The sequence below is a fragment of the Indicator indicator genome, chromosome 32 (assembly GCF_027791375.1).
Source record: "Indicator indicator isolate 239-I01 chromosome 32, UM_Iind_1.1, whole genome shotgun sequence".
Classification (NCBI taxonomy): domain Eukaryota; kingdom Metazoa; phylum Chordata; class Aves; order Piciformes; family Indicatoridae; genus Indicator; species Indicator indicator.
Window position 1 is genome coordinate 8,815,311 of NC_072041.1, and position 20,222 is coordinate 8,835,532.

General features: G+C 56.8%; 1 protein-coding gene across 2 annotated transcripts; it reads left to right on the plus strand.

The window, feature by feature from the left end:
* Positions 1-1,138: 1,138 nt before the first annotated feature.
* SLC2A1 (solute carrier family 2 member 1) lies at positions 1,139-19,718 on the plus strand. 2 transcript variants are annotated; one of them, XM_054395006.1, is made up of 10 exons: positions 1,139-1,156; positions 8,234-8,326; positions 14,730-14,890; positions 15,068-15,308; positions 16,008-16,170; positions 16,251-16,438; positions 16,980-17,084; positions 17,190-17,291; positions 17,802-18,005; positions 19,229-19,718. In XM_054395006.1, exons 1-10 carry the CDS (start codon positions 1,139-1,141, stop codon positions 19,424-19,426), a joined length of 1,473 nt encoding a protein of 490 aa, XP_054250981.1. In that variant the 3' UTR covers positions 19,427-19,718. The 2 variants fall into 2 exon arrangements, with proteins under 2 accessions (XP_054250981.1, XP_054250980.1); XM_054395005.1 differs by lacking the exon at positions 1,139-1,156 and adding an exon at positions 7,387-7,498.
* The last annotated feature ends 504 nt before the right edge of the window (positions 19,719-20,222 follow it).

The following is a 20,222-nucleotide window of genomic DNA, read 5'->3' on the forward strand; positions in this document are numbered from 1 at the left end:
ACTCCCCTTGCACACTCACACATGCGCACACCTGTGTGCACTCACAGCCCCCCCTTGCAGACTCGAACATGCACTCCCCCTATTTGCACACTCACACATGTGCACCTTTGCACTCGTGCACAACTGGCTGTACACTCACACATGCACACCTTTGTTGCACACTCATACATGTGCATACTTTTTCACACACATCCCTTTGCACATACACTCACATGCTCGCACACCCACATGCTCACCCCCTGTGCATGCCCTCTTGCACACTCAGACTCACAAGCCACACTCACATGTTCACACCCCATTGCACACTCACAAGACCACTCTTGCATGTTCCTGTGCACACATTTGCTCAGCTGTGCACATGCACTGATGTGCACTCACACACACACCAACACGCACCCACAGGCATGCTCCCTTTTTGCACACTCACATGTGTACACACCTTTGCACACTCACGTGCATACATGGACATGTGCTCACATGCACACCCTTGCACACTCACATGTGCACTCACATGCACACGTGTGCACCGTTGCACTCACGTGTGCACACGTGCACAGCCTTGCACGCTGACACACAAGCACATACACACAGACACATGCACACACACACCCATGCACACTGACACGTGCTCACACGGACACCCTTGCACACTCACATGTGCACTCACATGCACGCACGCACACATGCGCACTTTGTTGCCTACTCACACGTGCACACACCGTTGCACACTCACACGCGCACACCTTGCACGCACAATCACTCACGTGCCCCCGCACTGACACGCGCCCCCTCTCCCCCCCCCCTCACTTTTCCACACTCGCCCCGCGCTCGCGCCCACCCCCCCGCGGCCCACGTGCAGCCCCGCACGCTCTCACCGCCTCCCACCCCCCCGACCTCCTCCTTCCTCCGGCTCCCGCCCTCGCCCCGCCTCTCTGCTGGCCCCGCCCCCTCCCCCGCACCGCCCAATGGGCGCCGCCGCGCGCCCCCAGCTCAGCCCCGCGCTCTTAAGCCGCTTCAATGCCCCCGCCGCGGCCGCGCGCTACCGCTCTGCTCCGCTGCGCGCCGCTCCGCCGCTCCCGCCGGCCCCGGCCCGCCGCCAGCACCGGCCCCGCCGCCCCGCCGCCGTCCCGGGGCCGCCATGGAGACCGGCAGCAAGGTGAGCCACAGTCGCGCCCGGGAGAATCTCCCGCCGGCCCCTTCCCGCTTCTTCCCGCTTCCTCCCCCCCCACCCTACAACGCGTTACACAACGGGCGATCTGGCGGAGAGGAGGGGGGAGACGAGCACCGGGAGGTGTTTGGGCTCGCCGAGCCGCCGGGGGCAGCCCGCACCGCGCCGCGAACGCGCCGGGCGGTCCAGCCGGCCGAGCCGCCGCGCGAAATGTGCGATCCTTGGGGAACAAAATGTCTCAAAACAGAAGCGAAACGGCCCAGGGCAGCGCAGCGCAGCCCGCAGCTCCGGCGTGCCCGCCACGGAGTTCGGGGGTAAAGAAAAACCTTGTGGAGGCGCGAAAATCCTAGAATCGGAATAGTTTCGCTTGGAAAACTTTTAAGATCATTGAAGAGCCAAAAAAGGGCACTTTTGGGCCCATTTTGGGGGTGAGGAAGAGGCAGCCAGGCCCCCAAAGCCTCAAAGTATTGAGCTGGCCTTTGAGGCGTGCAGGGCCCGGGTGACACTGTTGTGGAGGGGGAGACCCCTGAGACCCTCCACCCCTACCCCCCGGCCGTGTTGGGTCACCCCGTGGCTTGACCACTTCGCAGTGGTTTGACCCAATTCCTGTCTGTTTCCCCCCGAAAACGGAGTTGTTAAATGCCACAAACTCGTTTGGCAGCCGCCGAGTCCTCCCCACACCACAACACTCTACTCCCTCGCCCCCCATCCCCCCTCCGAAATAAATTGGTTTAGAATGTCGAGGGGGTGATGGTTTAAGGCAAGGCGATGTCAGGCCCTAAATAAGAAAAGTGAATTAATTGCGGTAGGGTCATTAACGTTAGAGCCCCGGCTCTGCTGTCCGGCCTCACCTCCGGGTGCTGCCCACCCCCTCCAAAATCTTCTAGGGAGCATTTTGGGTTCTGTTTAAGGTTGTTTTGGTTTTTCCAGGATTGGGAATAACAAAACTTGCTCGGTGGCAGCGCCGGGCGACATCTAAGACACCAAAAAAAGACGAATTTTCATTCGCATTAAAGATGTCACCGCAACGACTCCTCTTGGTTCTCTCTCCCCAGCAAGCAACTCCCCATTCCCTCCGCCCCCCTCCCCATCAACCACACCAAGGTTTGGAGGATGAGCTGGAAGGATTTTGCTGCTGTTTTCCCTTCCCCACAGCTGGCCCTGCCCCCGGTGGGGTGGTTTCGGGGCTGAGGTGTGGGGTTGGGAAGCAGGGAACGTGCCGGCCGGCAGCGCTGTGATGGGGGCGAAGAACGGCAGCAGCCGAAATTTGCTTTGCTTTAAACCACCCCCCCCCGAGAAATGCGATGCCAGCCCCCGGAGCTTGCTCTCCCCGCTGCCCAAATGCAGCCAGGGGATGCTCACCCTCACTCTCTTGCCGTCTTAATCACTGCTCCGGTTGGAAACGATTAATTTTATTTTTACAACCTCCCCCAGTAGGTAATTAATCGCGGGAGCAATTTGCTGTGTTCTCATGGGAGGTTATGGCAACCCAGAGAGGATTTTTTTGGGAGGCAGGGAAGAGAGGTGGGGAGGGGAAGGTTTATTTTATTGAAGGTGGGGGATGCTTGGGGGGGGGACGGGCTCAGCCTTCCACCCTCAAATGGAATATTTAATATTGGGAAGCGGGCCGTGCTTGCCTGCCCACGGAGCTTGGGCTTCTCCAAGCTTTTTGCATGCGAAAACATCTCCCGGGCTCGTCGCAGACGCTCCTGCGGTTGCAAAACTCGGAGGGAATCGTGTCGCCGTCCCCAGCTGACCTTTAAGAAAGAAAGGGAGGGGGGGTGAAGAGGGGGGGGAAAAAAAAAATCACACAATCAACTAACACTGCTCCGACTGCGCTTCCCTTCCCTGCCAGCTTTCTGCCATGCCAATGACTCTCCCCTTCGCCAACACTGCGGGGGGTTTCGTGCACCAGAGATGGGGGGGAACAGCAGCTGCGCTGCTGTTCCCCCCCATCTCTGGTGCACGAAACCCCCCGCAGTGTTGGTGAAAGCCGGCACCCTGGTTTGGGAGCAGCTTTTACCCGGCCCTCGGTGGGTACGTAAGTTTTTCCTGGGCTGGGAGCCAGCGTGCCAGCAGAGTTAGCCCGGGCCGGGGCCGGATCCGGTTATCTGCACTCCGGCGAGCGTGCAAACAAGCGTGCGGGGATGCTGCAGGGCTGCTCCCAACTTCCTTGCAATTCCCTTCCATCCCCCTGGATGGGATCGCTTCAATCACCTCTTTCCTCCCTGCCCCGATGGTAGTTAAAGCCTCGTGGGTGATTTTTAAGGAATGTTTTTAAACGTGGGATTTTTTTTTTTCCAGTGATATTCCCTCTTGGGATGCTCTGTTAGTATTATTTTGGCTTTTCGAGTGATTATTCATTTCCTTGTTCCACCAGCAGGCAGCATCCCCAACTCCCTCTGTGCCTGGAGAGGGGGTTTGGAGGGTGGGAAAAAGTTGCAAAGCCAAGTGCAGCCTGCTCTGGTTTTATGGGGGAGGCTGCTGTCACCCTCTGAGCTTCTGCTTTTGAGTGACAAAGGAAGCAGGAAGCAACCCCAAAAAGAAACCCAAACCCTAACCAAAACACAAATTTATTAAAATTGGAAGTGCCACACTCACCTTTCTCCTAAGGTAGAAGGAGAAAAGGCAGCAGTGTTGGATGTGTCTGGGCTGTAAATGACTTTATTGCACAAGAGTGAGACGTGGAACTCTGCTGGGTTTGTGTGTTGGGTGTTGTGTTTTGGGTTTTTTTTTTCTCCCTAAACTCCAAATAAAGTTGCTGTTTTCTGCAAGCAGTTCCCCCCCCCTCCCTGCTCTGCCAAGCCACCCCATGCCTGGCTTTGCAGGAGTTTCCCATCCAAGCCTGGCCCTTAAAGTTTATTACTAAATTTTTTTCCCCCCTAACTCTTCATCTTAAGCCTCTCCTTTAATGGTGAGGTTCAAGCCGAAAGGCTCCTGGATCAGGCCAGGCAGCGTGTTTGGAACTGGGAAGCTTGGAGCAAGCAGGAGGAGCTGACTCACAGTGACCCTGCCTGGGGAGAGCCTCCAAAAAACACCACCAGCCCCATCCTGGCACCTCTTTGAGAGGCTGGAGCTCAGTTAAAAAATACAACAGATTTTTGCTGAAGGTCCAACATTTAAGTTTGGGTTTGGTTTGTTGTTGTTTGTTTGTTTGTTCTTGTTTTTTGTTTCTTCCTCCCCTACCGGAAGTTAAAATTGCTGAAGTGCCTTTGATTCTGAATAATTCTTGGTGTGGTTGGGGCTGGTGTTGAAGAGGTGTCACCTTCCTGGAGCAAAGTTCAGCACTGTGATGCATCCTCATCGCTGCTGTGGCACGGAGCTGCTGTGACTCACCTGCCCTTGCTGTGCCGGGGCACCCTGTGAGCTGGCATGCAGCCCTGTGCAGTCCAAGTTGCTACCCCAAGAAGGGAAGGGTGGTCACTAAAGAGTGAGAGATGGCCCCCCAAAACTGAGAGTGGCTCCCAAAATGTAAAGGGCATCCCTCAAGAAGTGAGGGGTGGCCCTTAAAAAAAGAAGGGTTGCCTCTAGAAAGTGAGAGATGGCTCCTAAAAACTGAGAATGGCTCCTAAAAACTGAGAATGGCTCCCAAAAACTGAGAATGGCTCCCAAAAACTGAGAATGGCTCCCAAAAACTGAGAATGGCTCCCAAAAACTGAGAATGGCTCCCAAAAACTGAGAATGGCTCCCAAAAACTGAGAATGGCTCCCAAAAACTGAGAATGGCTCCCAAAAACTGAGAATGGCTCCCAAAAACTGAGAATGGCTCCCAAAAACTGAGGCTGATTCCCCAAAAATAGAAGGTAGCCCTCAAGAAGTGAGAGGTGGCCTTTAAACAAAGAAGGGTAGGCCCTAAAAACTGAGAATGACTCCTAAAGAGTAAAAGGTAGCCCTCAAGAAGTGAGACATGGCCCTTAAAAAATGAAGGGTTGCCCCTAGAAAGTTAGAGATGGCCCTCAAAAACTGAGAATGAGTCCCAAAAAGTAAAGGGTAGACCTCAATAAGTGAGAGATGGTCTTCAAGAGGGAGAGATGGCTCTTAAGAAATGAAAGGTAGTCCCTAAAAAGGGAGAAATGGCCCTCAAAAAGTAAATGGTAGCTCTCAAGAAGGGAGAGGTGGTCTTCAAGAAGTGAAACATGGTCCTTAAAAAATGAAGGGTAGCCCCTAAAAGTGAGAGATGGCTCCCAAAAAGTAAAAGGTAGCCCTCAAGAAGGGAGAGATGGTCCTTAAAAAATGAAGGGTAGCCCCTCAAAAGGGAGAAATGACTCCCAAAAAGTAAAAGGTAGCTCTCAAGAAGGGAGAGATGGCCTTAAAAAAAAAAAAAGGTAGCCCGTAAAAGGTAAGAGATTGCACCCAAGAAGTGAGAAATAGTTCCCAGAAAGTGATGTATGGCCCCCCCAAAATGAGGGGGGGGCCTCTAAAAAAGCAAGTGAGGTCTCCCATAAAACCAAAGGATAGCCCCCCAAAAAGAAGGTTGGCCCCTAAAAAGTGAGAGGTGGTTCCCAAGAAGTGAGGAGTAGTTCTCAGAAAGTGATACATGGCCCCCAAAAGTGAGGGGGGCCTCTAAAAAGCAAGAGAGGGCTCCCCCAAAATCCAAAGGGTAGCCCCCCAAAAGTGAAAAGTAGCCCTCAAGAAGCAAGAGATGCACCCTATAAAATGAAGAGTGGCTCTGGAGAAGTGAGGAATCATCCCCCCAAAAGTGAGAGATGGCCCCCAAAATGTGAGGGGTAGCCTCTGAGAAGCAAAAGAGAAGACCCCCCCCAAAAGGCAAAGGGTAGCTCCTCAAAAGGGAAAGGTTACCCCCAAAAAGTGAAGGTTAGCTCCTAAAAAGCAAGAGATGGCCCCAAAATTGAGAGGTAGCCCTCAGAAAGTGAGGAACAACCCCCCCCCCCAAAGCAAAGCAACGAACCCCTCTCTAAACCCCTTAAACGCCCCCAAAATTCCCCCAGAGCACCCCCAGACCAACCCTCCCTCACTTCTGTGACTCCTTTGAGGTTGCTTTGGGCATTCCCTGTGCCGCCCGCGAAGCAGTGAGTGGATGGCTGAGGCTGGAGTGGGGATTTGGGGATTTATTTTTTTTGGGGGGGAGCAAATATTTTGGAATTTTTTTGGAGGGGGAGCTTTTTCCATGTTTTTCTGGGCTGCCACCAACTTCTCAGCCCCTTTCTGCCCTCCTAAGTTGGGGCATTCACTTCTCAGGGTGGGTTGCTAGCGAAGCACTGAACAGCCCCAAGTGCCAAACCCTCCCTGATTAGTTGTGTTGGGGCCAAGCCTAATTAATGAGCTTCATTAATGGGCCTGGCTTTATTCCCTGCTGCTTTTTCCCGGCAAACTCGAGGCGCGGGGCGGGGGGGGGAAGGTTAGGTGGTGCGGCCAGTGAGGTCAGGGAGCTTGCTCTATTTATATTATTTACTCCAAAAAAAAGAAATATGTCTTAAGAAAATGAACAATTTGTTGGCATCCTCCTGATTTCTGTGGCCCCAATCCCTTGGGAATGTTAACCCACGATGCCACAGGAGCATCCTTGGTACTCAGGGTAACCAAAGAGAGCCCAGTCCCCCCTCCCCTTCCCCTGAAATTAAGGGGCTTATCCATTTCACGTGGATCATCCCAAAGCTGCTTAGCCGGGAATGTCGGATCCTGGTGCTCGGAGCTGAGCGGCTGGGAAAATCTCCTGCCCGGGATAATTGGGCCGTTAACGAAGGTGGCCCAGCCCTGGCCTGCCCTGACCCTGCTCCCCAACAAGGCTCCGATTGTGGCTGCGGCTGGAGCCGGGAGGAAGAAGAGGAGGCGGCGAAGGCTTTGCCAAGCAGCAGGGCTCTTGCTCAGCGACTGTTAATTAAGCGGCGGTGCGGCCGCTTCGTGAGCGCCGTTCGGCCGGGGGGGTCCCCACGCCGCGGGACCATGCCCGCCCGGTGCCATCACCATCACGGCGTGGCCCCGGCAGCATCTCCGGCTGGCAGGCTGCCCGCCTGTCACGTGGAGCCTTCCCAGGAGGTCCTGTGAGCCCAGATAACCCTCCTGGCCCCGGGCCGGAGGCACCAAATTCCTGGAATCCCCAAACAGCAATCGTTAACTTTTTTTTTTTTTTTTTTTTTTTTTTTTTTTTTTTTTTTTTTTTTTTTTTTTTTTTTTTTTTTGGTAAGGCCAAACCTGTGTTTTTTGGGATGATTTTTTTCCCTTGGCCCACGTGGATGCCACTCTGTTATCCTGGGAGAGTTGCGCTCAGCACCTTGGCAGCACCTCTCCTCTTTTCTCACCATGAGGACAGACAGACGGTGGAGTAATTCCTTGTGCTGGCCACTGCTGAGACCAGACCTCCAATCCTGGGGTCAGTTTTGGGTCCCTCCCATAAGGACATGGAGAGGCTGGAGCAGGTCCAGAGAAAGGCAACAGAGCTGGGGAAGGGTCTGGAGAACAGGGCTGGGGAGGAGCAGCTGAGGGACTTGGGGGTGTTTAGTCTGGAGAGGAGGAGGCTGAAGTGAGGTGGGGGTTGGGCTCCTTTCCCTAGTAGCAAGTGACAGGACAAGAGGAAATGCCTGAAATTGTGCTGGGGGAGGGTTAGGTTGGACATGAGGAACAATTTCTTTGCTGCAAGAGTGCTCAGGCACTGGCACAGGCTGCCCAGGGAGGTGGTGGAGTCCCCATCCCTGGAGGTGTTCCAGAAACCTGTGGCCATGGCACTTGGGGCCAGGGTTTGGTGGCCATGGAGGTGGCCATTGGTTTGCTGGTTGGACTGGATGATCTTAGAGGCTTTTTCCAAAGGAAACAATTCCATGATTCTGTGATTCTCTCATCTCCCAAGGGCAGTGGTGGATTCCCCTACCCCAAACAGCTTTAAGCCTCAGCTTGCCAGGGTGCTGGGCAGGCTCCTTGCAACCATCACCTCACAGCCTTGGACCAGATGATCCTTGGGGATCCCCTTTCCAACCTGGCGTTCTATGATTCTTGCACTTCCTGGGTAGCCCTTGGTGGGGGACTTCTGGGGGGAGCAGGGGAAGGGTGTTTGAAGGGGTGCAGAGCTGGGACCCCAAAGCTGACCCCCTTCTGCTGTGCCCTGCTGCAGATGACGGCTCGCCTGATGCTCGCTGTGGGAGGAGCGGTGCTGGGCTCGCTGCAGTTTGGCTACAACACCGGCGTCATCAACGCCCCCCAGAAGGTGAGCACCCCCTGCCCCCAAACCAGCCCCCTGCCCCCGAACCAGCCCCCTGCTCCAGAACCAGCCCCCTGCCCCCAAACCAGCCCCCTGCCCCCGAACCAGCCCCCTGCCCCCGAACCAGCCCCCTGCCCCAGAACCAGCCCCCTGCTCCCAAGCCAGCCCCCTGCTCCCAAGCCAGCCCCCTGCCCCCAAACCAGCCCCCTGCTCCAAAACCGCCCCCTGCTCCAAAACCACCCCCAGCCCCCAAACCAGCCCCCTGCTCCAAACCAGCCCCCTGCTCCAAACCAGCCCCCTGCCCCTAGCCAGCCCCCTGCTCCCAAACCACCCCCCTGCCCCCAAACCAGCCCCTTGCCCCCAAATCAGCCTACTGCCCCCAACCAGCCCCCTGCCCCAAAACTACCCCCTGCCCCAAATCCAGCCCCCTACCCCAGAGCCACCCCCTGCCCCCAGACCAGCCCTCTGCCCCATAACCACCCCCTTGCCTCCAAACCAGCCCCCTGCCCCCAAAACCAGCCCCCTGCCCCCAAAACACCTCCTGCCCCATAACCACTCCTCTGCCCCCAAACCAGCCCTCTGCCCCATAACCACCCCCTTCCCCCAAACCAGCCCCCTGCCCCCAAACCAGCCCCCTGCTCCAGAACCAGCCCCCTGCCCCCAAACCAGCCCCCTGCCCCAGAACCAGCCCCCTGCTCCCAAGCCAGCCCCCTGCTCCAGAACCAGCCCCCTGCTCCCAAGCCAGCCCCCTGCTCCAGAACCAGCCCCCTGCTCCCAAGCCAGCCCCCTGCCCCCAAACCAGCCCCCTGCTCCAAAACCGCCCCCTGCTCCAAAACCACCCCCAGCCCCCAAACCAGCCCCCTGCTCCAAACCAGCCCCCTGCCCCTAGCCAGCCCCCTGCTCCCAAGCCAGCCCCCTGCTCCCAAGCCAGCCCCTTGCCCCCAAACCAGCCCCTTGCCCCCAAACCAGCCCCCTTCCCCCCTGCTTGGCTAAAATAGTACATCCCACTAGGCAGCTTACTGCCTGTAATGGGATTTGTCAGGCAGTTGTTTAGCTCCTGCCTTCCCGGGAGAATTAAGTTTCCTCCTGGCTTGGGCCCTTGAGTGCTGGGAATAAGAATCCCAGGAACGCCTGCAGGATGCTCTGCGGGTGGGACCTTGGCTTTGAGCGAAGTTAATTAGGGGAAGGTCTGGCAGTTAATTAGGGCTTGGGTTGTCTGGAAGTGTAGGGGGGGGAATGGCAGCTCGGATGGGAGCTTTGCATCCTAAGGGAGGGAGGCCTGGCTGCAGAAGTGGGATGGAGAGCAGGAGGTGTTTGCTCCTTCCCCAGTACAGTGTCAGGACCCTCCAGTGGCTGGTGGCTAGGTGGGAGCCTACAGAAACTTGACCTGTCCCAGACTTGATTTTCCCCTCTTCACCTGGTGCTGGGAGGTGTTTAAAGCTTGGGAATGTCAGCTGGGAGATCCAGAGAAGGGCTAACAAAGCTGGGGAAGGGTCTGGAGGACAGGGCTGGGGAGGAGCAGCTGAGGGGGCTGGGGGTGTTGAGCCTGGAGAAGAGGAGGCTGAGGAGAGAACTCATTGCTCTCTCCAGCTCCCTGAGAGGAGGCTGGAGCCAGGTGGGGGTTGGGCTTTTTTCCCTTGCATCAAGTGATTGAATGAGAGGAAGCTGGTGGCTGTGCCATACCCAGGGCAAAACTCCACTGCCAGGGAAGGCATCAGAGGAATAACCTGGGGTCCAAACCTGTCCCTGAGCTTCACCCCAGCCTCTGGTGAACCCCTCCCATGTAATTAACGTGCTGGGAGATTATTAATCCCATAATATTTAGGCTGCAAAATCTCGCCTTGAGCACTGAAAAAACTCCTTGTGGGTGAGAACACCTCCTGCAGAAACTTTGCAGACCCCAGGAAAAAGCAAAAAGGACCCAGAGTGCCTTTGTTGGGGGTGTTGGTGGAGTTGTGTTTAACCACAGTGCGTGGCTGGGGCAGGATCTCAGGCAGCTGGAGGCTGCAGCTCCTGCCCAGCACTCACAGTGCTTGTGGCCATGGTGCCCAAGGTGTTGTCCTGCCTGAAACACCCAACCCTGATCACCTTCCCCTGGGCCCATCTGTGCTGGGCTGGTGGTGAAAGTTCTGCTCTGGAGTTGGGAGCAGTGTTGGAGAGCTGGGAAATGCCTGGAAAGTGCCAAGGAGCTGCTCTGGCACCCAGCCTCGTTCTGCCCTGAGCTCCAACCCAGCAGGGTGCTCTGCAATGCCAATCTTCCAGCTCTGGGCTCCTCAGCAGGTGACAGCCTTGGACCTGTTGGACCAGGGCCAGAGGAGGGACACAGACATGGTCTGAGGGCAGGGACCCTCTGCTGTGAGGCCAGGCTGGGAGAGCTGGGGTTGTTCAGCCTGGAGAAGAGAAGGCTCCAGGGAGACCTTCTGGTGGCCTTGCAGTGCTTCAAGAGGCTGAGCAGAAAGCTGGGGACAGACTTTTGGGCAGGGCCTGATGTGACAGGACAAGGAGGGATGGTTTGAAGCTAAAAGGGAGAGATTGAGAGTGGAAAGAAGGGAGAAATGTTTGACCCTGAGGGTGGTGAGAGCCTGGCCCAGGCTGCCCAGAGAGGTGAGAGCTGCCCCATGGCTGGCACCATTCCAGGTGAGGTGGTCTGGGGCTGTGAGCAACCTGCTCTGGTTGGGGATGTTCCTGCTGAGTGCAGGGGACTGGACTGGTTGAGCTCTAATGGTCCCTTCCCACCCAAAGCAGTCTGTGATGATCCCAGCCTGAGCACACTGCCTCAGTCCCTTTGGCTGAAGGGCTCCCTCCCCTCCTGTCCCCTGAGATGCTGCTATGGGTGCCATGGGCACCCTTGGCACTCAGCTCCAGTTCCTGCAGACCCCCTGCAAGGCAAGACCTCCCCCAGGGGTGCTGCCTCAGTTCCCCCCATGTGTTTTGGGGCTCCCCTGCTGGGACCCTGGGCTGGGCTGTCTCAGGGGGAGTCCCCCAGTGGTGGGGCTGCACTGGGGGCACAGAGCTGATGAGTGAAGGTTTTGGGGATGCTGGGGGGCAGGAGGGGGAGGCAGGGTGAGTTGTGTGGGCCTGGGAGGGGATGCTCTGGGCATGGGGGTTCATCCCACCTTGATGGATGGGGATGTGCTGGGATTTGGGATGCTTTGGTGTGGAGATGCACTGGGGTGCAGGATGGGGATGCATCAGTGAGCAGGGCTGGGATGGAGATGCATCAGGATAAATTGGGGCACAGGGTTGGGACTGGGATGCCTTGGGGTACAGGATGGGGATGCATTGGGACTAGGATGCATCAGGGTGTGGGATTGGGATCCATCAGGATGCACTGGGGCAAAGGATGGGGATGCATTGGGACTGGGATACATTGGGGCACAGGATGGGGATGCATTGGAGTGCAGGATGAGGATGCATCAGGTAAACTGGGATGCAGGATGGGGATGGATTGGGGTGAGGGTGCATCCAAGTATGTCAGGGCACAAGGCTGGGATGCATTGGGATTGGGGTGCAGGATGGAGATGCATTGGGGTGGGCATAGGGATGCATGGGGGGATGCAAGGGGTGCAGGACTGGAATCCCTGTGGGCGCAGGATTGGGGTGCATCATTCCCTGGTTTCAGGGTTTGCTGGCCCCACAGGAAGGCTTCTCTTGGGGGCTGAGTCCAGCTTTGTGGTCCTGCCTGCTGCTCAGACAGTGACTGGGTGCTTGTGGGGTGCTTGTGGGGTGTTGGCAGAGGAGATTTGGGGAGGGGACAGCCTAAAACCGGGCAAGGGTAGGTAGAAGATACTTAGCTGAAATGAAATGAGGGAAAACCTCCCAGCTTTGGGAAAAGAGCATTCTCTTTTTGCATGTTTCTCCCTTTAAATTCACATTTCCATCTCCTGCTTTCCCAGGAGCCAGCCTGCAGCAGGGGAGGGGCTGGGGGGAGGGGCTGGGGGGTGTTATTTTTGGATCAGCCAGAGCACAGCAGCCTGGCATCACTCAGCCAGCACTGGGGCAGCTGTTGTCACTTGGCTTCTTTTTTCTCTGCTTCAAGGCTTTGGGGAAAGCAGGAAGGAATTTGGAGCTCCGTGAGGTTTGGTGGAGTGTGTGCAGGGAACTGCTTCCCCACCCTGACAGCCTGAGCTGGGCCTGGGCTCTAACAATAATAATAATTATTATTATTTTGGGGATGTCAGGAAAAGGGGAATCACAGAACCTGCCCTGGTGAGGCCTCCTCATCTGGAGTATTGGGTCCAGTTCTGGGCTCCCCAGTTCAAGAAGGGCAGGGAACTGCTGGAGAGGGCACAGCAAAGGGCAGTGAAGATGCTGAGGGGCCTGGAACAGCTCTTGAGAAGAAAGGTTGAGGGACTTGAGGCTTTTTAGCCTAGAGAAGAGCAGTCTGAGGGGGATCTCATCAGTGCTGATCAATACTTCAGGGGTGGGTGGCAGGAGGATGGGGCCAGGCTTTTGTCAGTGGTACCCAGGACAGGACAAAGGGTATCAGGCACAGGCTGGAACATGAGATGCTCCTCCTGAACATGAGGAGGAACTTTATGTGAAGGGTGCTGGAGCACTGCAGCAGGCTGCCCAGAGAGGTGGTGGAGTCTCCATCCCTGGAGTGATTCAAACTCTGTCTGGACACCATCCTGTGCAACCTGCTCTAGGTGACTCTGTTCTGGCAGGGGGATTGGACTTGATGGTCTCCAGAGGTCCCTTCCAGCCTGTCCCAGAGCATCCAAACCTCCAGGTGAAGCAGGGGGCAAACAAAATCTCTTCAGTCCTGAAGTCCTGATGAAACCATCAGGGGCTTTGTGGAAGAAGCAACATAAAAAGCAATCCCATCCCATCCCATTCAAAATCAGACTGGATATGGCCCTGAGCAGCCTGATCCAGCTGGAGGTGTCCCTGCTGACAAGATGACCTTTGAGGGTCCCTAACAACCTGCTGCAATCTGTGAATCCCTGAGGTTCCTAGCAGGGCACAGGGGACATTTCTCACCCTGCCCATGCCAGGGGCTCCTGTTCATGCTCAAAGCCATAGGGAGAGCAGACAGTGAAGTGTGGCTGTGCCAGTGCCTGGCAGGGGGCTGGGTGTGTGTGTAACCCTCCAGAGCAGCCAGGGCTTGGGGCCACTTGAGCTTCCCCTGAGTGCAGGAAGCCTCCACAGGTTCAGTCAGGCTTGGCTGAGTGGTTTTGGAGCCTGCTGCATTTTTGGTTTGGGTGTGGGTCACTTGTAAGTGACTTGACTTGAAGCTTTCAGCAGGGTTTGGCTCTAAAAATAACCAAACTGTATCGAAAGAGATGTTCTGTGAAGGGCCAGGGCCTGCCTTGAATGGTCCCACTGCAGAGTTCCAGCAGAAGGGTTGCACTGTGGACACAGCACAGGAAAGCCCTTGAAATGGGTTGAAGCTGGAGGAGGGGAGATTGAGACTGGAGATGAGGAAGAAATTCTTGAGAGTGAGGGTGGAGAGACACTGGAACAGGTTGCCCAGGGAGGCTGTGGATGTCTTCTCCCTGGAGGTGTTGAAGGCCAGGCTGGATGAGGCCCTGAGCAAGCTGGGCTGGGGGGCGGGGGGCCTTGCCCATGGCAGGGGGCTGGAGTGAGATGCTCTGTTCTAGGATTCTGTGCATCTATGAATTGAAGCTCTAGGGAGTGCCCAGGGAGCTGGCAGCTGCCCTGCTGACCCTGTTCATAGAATCACAGAATGGGTTGGGTTGGAAGGGACCTCAAAGCTCATCCAGTTCCAACCCCCTGCCATGGGCAGGGACACTCCCACCAGCACAGCTTGCTCAAAACCTCATCCAGCCTGGCCTTGAGCACCTCCAGGCAGGGGCAACCACAGCCTCCCTGGGCAACCTGCTCCAGTCTCTCTCCACCCTCACTGGAAATCTCAGTCCAGGTTTTAGGACTCAAGAGAAACCGCAGAGCCCAACCACCCTCACTCTAGAGAATTTTTTCCTTATCTCCAGTCTCTATCTCCCCTCTTCCAGCTTCCATCCATTCCCCCTCCTCCTGTCACTGCAAGCTCTGGTCAAAGGCTTCGTTGCTTTCCTCACCTTCCTCCTGCAGCTCTGCCCTCTCTCCTGCCCCGTGTTGCTGCTCCCTCTCCACCTGCCATGCCCCGGGGTGCAGCCTGACCTCCCCACGGCCACCCAGCCTGGCCAGGGAGGTGTTTTTCAGCGCCGAGCTCCCTGGGCAGGGCGAGGGCAGAACTCGTCCGGCTGCATTTCCCTGGCGCATCCCAGCAGGTTTCCTCCCTGGGCTGGAGCTGTGCCAGCGGCCGGGCGGCTCCCGGGCCGTGACGCATCCCCTTGTGAGCGGCGCGGGCGGGCAGCGGGCGGGCAGCGGGAGGGCACCGGCGGTGCCACAGAGGGAACCAGGCTGGAGTCCACCCACGGCTTTGTTCCTCCTCCCTCTCCTGCAGGTGATTGAGGACTTCTACAACCACACGTGGCTGTACCGATACGAGGAGCCCATCAGCTCTGCCACCCTCACCACGCTCTGGTCCCTCTCTGTCGCCATCTTCTCCGTGGGGGGCATGATTGGCTCCTTCTCCGTCGGGCTCTTTGTCAACCGCTTTGGACGGTGAGCACCACGCTGCTGGCCTGCAGCAGCAGGGCTGTGCAGCCTCGCCCCACCCTGGCACCCCAGAGGGGGCGACTTGGGGCACCTCTTCTCCTGCCACAGGCAGATGTTTAGGTTCTTCCCTTCAGTCTCGCTGATGCCTGCGGTCCTCCTCCCCCTCCTCCCTTCCCTCTGCAGGCGCAACTCCATGCTGATGTCCAACATCCTCGCCTTCCTGGCCGCTGTCCTGATGGGCTTCTCCAAGATGGCTTTCTCCTTCGAGATGCTCATCCTCGGCCGCTTCGTCATCGGCCTCTACTCCGGCCTCACCACCGGCTTCGTGCCCATGTACGTGGGCGAGGTGTCGCCCACCGCGCTGCGGGGTGCCCTGGGGACCTTCCACCAGCTGGGCATTGTCTTGGGCATCCTCATCGCACAGGTCAGTGCTGGAGAGGCGGCAGTGGGGCTGTGCCCCCAGCTTTGGTGGGGGTGGTCACCAGGGGATGGGGTTAGTGCAGGAGCACACAGGGATCTGCACAGCTCTTCAGGTGCAGCTGGGGCTGGAGGGGTAGGCATGGAGCTCAGCAGGAGCAGGGATGCTGTGGGGTCTTCAGGGTTGGGGTGAGCAGCCTGTTGGTCACTTGGAAGTTGTTCAACGACCTGAGGGTGTTCAGCCTGGAGAAGAGGAGACTTAGCGGGGACATTATCACTCTCTACAGCTACCTAAAAGGAAGTTGTCGTCAGGTGGGGGTCAGGCTCTTCTCCCAGGCAACTTGTGACAGGACAAGAGGGCATGGCCTGAAGCTGCACCAGGAGAGGTTTAGGTTAGATGTTAGGAAGCAATTCCTCACAGAAAGGCACTGGGGGGTGGTGGAGTGGCCATCCCTGGAGGTCTTTAAGAAAAGCTTGAATGTGGCACTTGGTGGCAGGGTTTAGCTGATGTGGTGGTGTTAGGTCATAGGCTGGACTGGATGATCTCAGAGGTCTTTTCCAGCCTCAATAATTCTGTGATTCTGGGAAGCAAGGCAGCTGTCCGTGAGCCTCTGGTGGGTCCCCAAACCTGCAGTGCAGCCAGGAGCAGCAGGGCTGGGTCCAGCTGGAGCTGGGCAAGGGTGACCCAAAGCCCTCTTGTCCGCAGGTGTTTGGTTTGGACTTGATCATGGGAAACGACTCGCTCTGGCCACTGCTGCTGGGCTTCATCTTCGTGCCTGCCCTGCTGCAGTGCATCATCCTGCCCTTCGCCCCCGAGAGCCCTCGCTTCCTGCTCATCAACCGCAACGAGGAGAACAAAGCCAAGAGCGGTCAGTGCCCCCTGCCCGTCCTCCCACCCCCCCTGCAGCAGGGCCCTTGGCTGCTCCTGACTCCCACCTCCGCCCCTTAGTCCTCAAGAAGCTGCGGGGCACGACAGATGTCAGCAGCGACCTGCAGGAGATGAAGGAGGAGAGCCGGCAAATGATGAGGGAGAAGAAGGTGACCATCATGGAGCTGTTCCGCTCGCCCATGTACCGCCAGCCCATCATCATCGCCATCATCCTGCAGCTCTCCCAGCAGCTCTCGGGGATCAACGCCGTGAGTTCCAGTGGGCACCTGGGTGCCTCTCCTCTGCTATGAGGACAGGCTGAGAGAGTTGGGTTTGTTCAGTCTGGAGAAGAGAAGGCTTTGATGAGACCTCATTGTGGCCTTTCAGTATCTGCAGGGGGCTACAAGAAAGCTGGGGAGGGACTTTTGAGGGTGTCAGGGAGTGACAGGACTCGGGGGGGATGGAGCAGAACTAGAAGTGGGGAAATTCAAATTGGACATTAGGAAGAAGTTCTTCCCCATGAGAGTGGTGAGAGCCTGGAATGGGTTGCTCAGGGAGGTGGTTGAGGCCTCATCCCTGGAGGTGTTTAAGGCCAGGCTGGATGAGGCTCTGGCCAGCCTGCTCTGGTGTGAGGTGTCCTTGCCCATGGCAGGGGGATTGGAACTGGATGAGCCTTGAGGTCCCTTCCAACCCTGACAGTTCTGTGATTGTATGATTCTATGCCACAGCTCAGCTTGGTCAACTCAGCTCGGATTGTGCTGGCTCTAAGGCCTCACTCCTTTCCTCATGGTACATCCCTGCCTTTTGTAGGTCTTCTACTACTCCACCAGCATCTTCAAGAAGTCTGGCGTGGAGCAGCCTGTCTACGCCACCATCGGCTCTGGCGTGGTGAACACAGCTTTCACGGTTGTTTCGGTGAGTTTTGGCCCACCAGGGAAGGTGGAGAAGAGGAGGAGGAGGAGGAGAAAGCTTTCTTCCTGGCTGGGGATGTGCTGATGGACGCTTGTCTCTCTCCACCAGCTCTTTGTGGTGGAACGAGCTGGGCGCAGGACCCTGCACCTCATTGGCCTGGCAGGCATGGGTGGGTGCGCCGTGCTCATGACCATCGCCCTGACGCTGCTGGTGAGTGCTGCCTGCTGGTGGGGAGAGGTGGCCTGGGAGGGGGTCCTGCATGCTGACCTCTCTGTGGTGGCTTGGGGGAGGAGGAGATCTTAGCAAGAAAGAAGTTTTTCCCAGATAGAGAGATTGCCCTTTGGGATGTTCTGCCCAGGGAGGGGCTGGGGTCAGTGTCCCTGGAGGTGTTTAAGCAAAGCCTGAATGAGGCACTCAGTGCCATGGTCTGGGTGATCAGTGAGGGTTGGGTGAGAGGTTGCACCTGATGACCTTGGAGTTCTCTTCCAACCTGTTTGAGTCTGTGATTCTGTGGTTGGAGAGGAGGAAGGACTTGTCCTCCTGGAGGTGCTGGCTGAGCAGTCACTGCTGCCCACATCTCTCTGGAGGTCCCAGAAATGCATTTTCCAGTCTGGAGCAATCTCCTGCCCTTTGCCAGCACTGTGCTTGAGTCTCATTGTCTGCGCTGGGGAAATGCTTTGTCCTTCTCTGCTGAGCTGATCTCTCTCTCCCCTGGCCTAGGACCAAATGCCCTGGATGTCCTACCTCAGCATTGTGGCCATCTTCGGGTTCGTGGCCTTCTTTGAGATTGGGCCAGGCCCCATCCCCTGGTTTATTGTGGCAGAACTCTTCAGCCAGGGCCCTCGTCCTGCTGCCTTCGCCATTGCTGGGCTGTCCAACTGGACCTCCAACTTCATCGTGGGCATGGGCTTCCAGTACATCGAGGTGAGAGCCCTGCTGGCACCAGGCTGGGCACACACCCACTGCTGCCTGGCCTCTCGGGCTTCTCTCTGGCTTCTCAGCCCTAAAACCTGGACTGAGATTTCCAGCGAGGGTGGGGAGAGACTGGAACAGGTTGCCCAGGGAGGCCCTGGATGTCCCCTCCCTGGAGGTGTTCAAGGCCAGGCTGGATGAGGCCTTGAGCAGCCTGGGCTGGTGGGAGGTGTCCCTGCCCATGGCAGGGGGTTGGAGCTGGATGATCTTGAAGGTCCTTTCCAACCCAACCCATTCCAGGATTCTGTGAATCTGTGAGGCGCTTCGGCTGAGTGAAGGTGATGAGGGATGGGGATGGGATCTGGATGATCTTCGTGGTGCTTATGTGTCCTGAGATGTTCTGTGGAGGAGGAAGTAGGGCCCAGCTGCTGGGCCAAGGTGCTAGGATAGACACATGAAGGGTGGCTGCCAAGGGGATGGAGACTCCCTTTTTCCAAGGAGTCCCATGGCAAAGACAAGGGGTGATGGGGACAAGTCACTGTTAGGGACATTCCCATTGGGCTCCATAGGAATATGTTTCCCCATGAGAACACTTGGACATTGGAATCATCTCCCAAGGAAAGTGGTGGATTGCCCTACACTGGGCAGTTCTAAGACTCAGCTTGGCAAGGTTCTGGACCAGCTCATTCCAGCTAGACTGTGACCTAGAGCAGGTTGAGCAGATGGTCCTTGGGGTCCCTTCCAAACTGGGGTTGTGTGGTTCTGTGCATGGTCCATCAGCCAGGCTCCATCATAGAGTCATAGAATGGTCCAGGTCAGAAGGAACCTCCAAAGCTCATCCAGTCTGACCTCCCTGCAGTCAGCAGGGGCATTCCCAACTAGATCAGGTTGCCCTGAGCCCTGTCCAGCCTCACCTTGAATATCTCCAGGGATGGGGCCTCAGCCACCTCCCAGGGCAACCTGTTCCAATGTTCTACTACCCTCATAGTAAAGACCTTGTTGCTGTTAGCCAGTCTAAATCTGCCCTTCTCAAGTTTGAAGCCATTGCCCCTGGTCTCTCTCCATCCTTCTTGTAGTACCCTTCAGGTACTGGCCGGCTGCTCTTAGGCCTCCCCAGAGCCTCCTGCTCTCCAGGCTGAACGCCTTGCAGCTCCCTCAGCCTGTCCTGGTCGCAGATCATCCCACACCTGCCACAATCTCCCTCCATCCACTCCCTCTTTCCTTCTCTTCCCCAGCAACTCTGCGGCTCCTACGTCTTCATCATCTTCACGGTGCTGCTCGTCCTCTTCTTCATCTTCACCTACTTCAGAGTGCCCGAGACCAAGGGCCGGACCTTCGACGAGATCGCTTCAGGCTTCCGGCAGGGGGGCGCGAGCCAGAGCGACAAAACCCCAGACGAGTTCCACAGCTTGGGTGCCGACTCCCAGGTGTGACCTGCCCAGCTGTGACCTGCTGCTGGCCCTGCCTGCGGCCGCTCGCCCTCCTCCTCCTCCTCTTCCTCCTCCTCCTCCTCCTGAGTCCTTGGCTTCTCCTTGCCACCGCTCTGTGTACAGGCGCCAGGCCAGCCGGGCACCCCCTTACCCCCCTGGCCTGGCAGGGACAGACTCACCGATCTGATCCTTTTCTGACAGTTTTTGGGTTTGGGTTTGGTTTTGCCTGTAGGAAGATTTTTATTTGGGGGTTTATTTTATTTTTTGGGGTTTGTTTTGTCGGGTTTCTTTTTCGGTTGGGTTTTTTTTTTTTTTTTTTTTTTGTTTGTTTGTTTGTTTTTTTTTAGCTGGTTTCGCGTCCAGGATTTCAAAAGAGGTTTTGAAAAAACCCAACCCAGGTGGCCCCCAAGACCACCCCCTCCAGGAGGGCCGTGCCGACGCAATAGGTTCCCTAAGGAGAGCTCCTGTAGCCCGAAGGCTTTCCAGCTGGGAACATCCTTTTGTTTTTGGGGGCTCTTTTTAACGTTCTAATCGTAGCCAAACCAGGTTAAAAAATCGACTAAACCTACAGCAGCCCCTTGGGGGCTTTTTAACCAGCAAGTTCTCTCTGAAAGCAGTCTGGCTGACTCCACACCCCCCCGAGGCTGGGGTGGGGGCTCTCTGAGGATCCACAGCTTCACAGATTGCATCGGGTTGGACAGGACCCTCAAAGGTCGTCTTGTCCAACCCCCCTGCAGTGAACAGGGACATCTCCAACTAGAGCAGGCTGCCCAGGACGGTCCAAGCGTCGATGGATTGC

Bases quoted from the DNA above. Each gene is read 5' to 3' on its own strand.
- SLC2A1 (XM_054395006.1), top strand. The intron at 14,891-15,067 runs GTGAGCACCACG...TTCCCTCTGCAG, and splicing joins TTTGTCAACCGCTTTGGACG to GCGCAACTCCATGCTGATGT. The intron at 17,292-17,801 runs GTGAGTGCTGCC...CCCCTGGCCTAG, and splicing joins CCATCGCCCTGACGCTGCTG to GACCAAATGCCCTGGATGTC.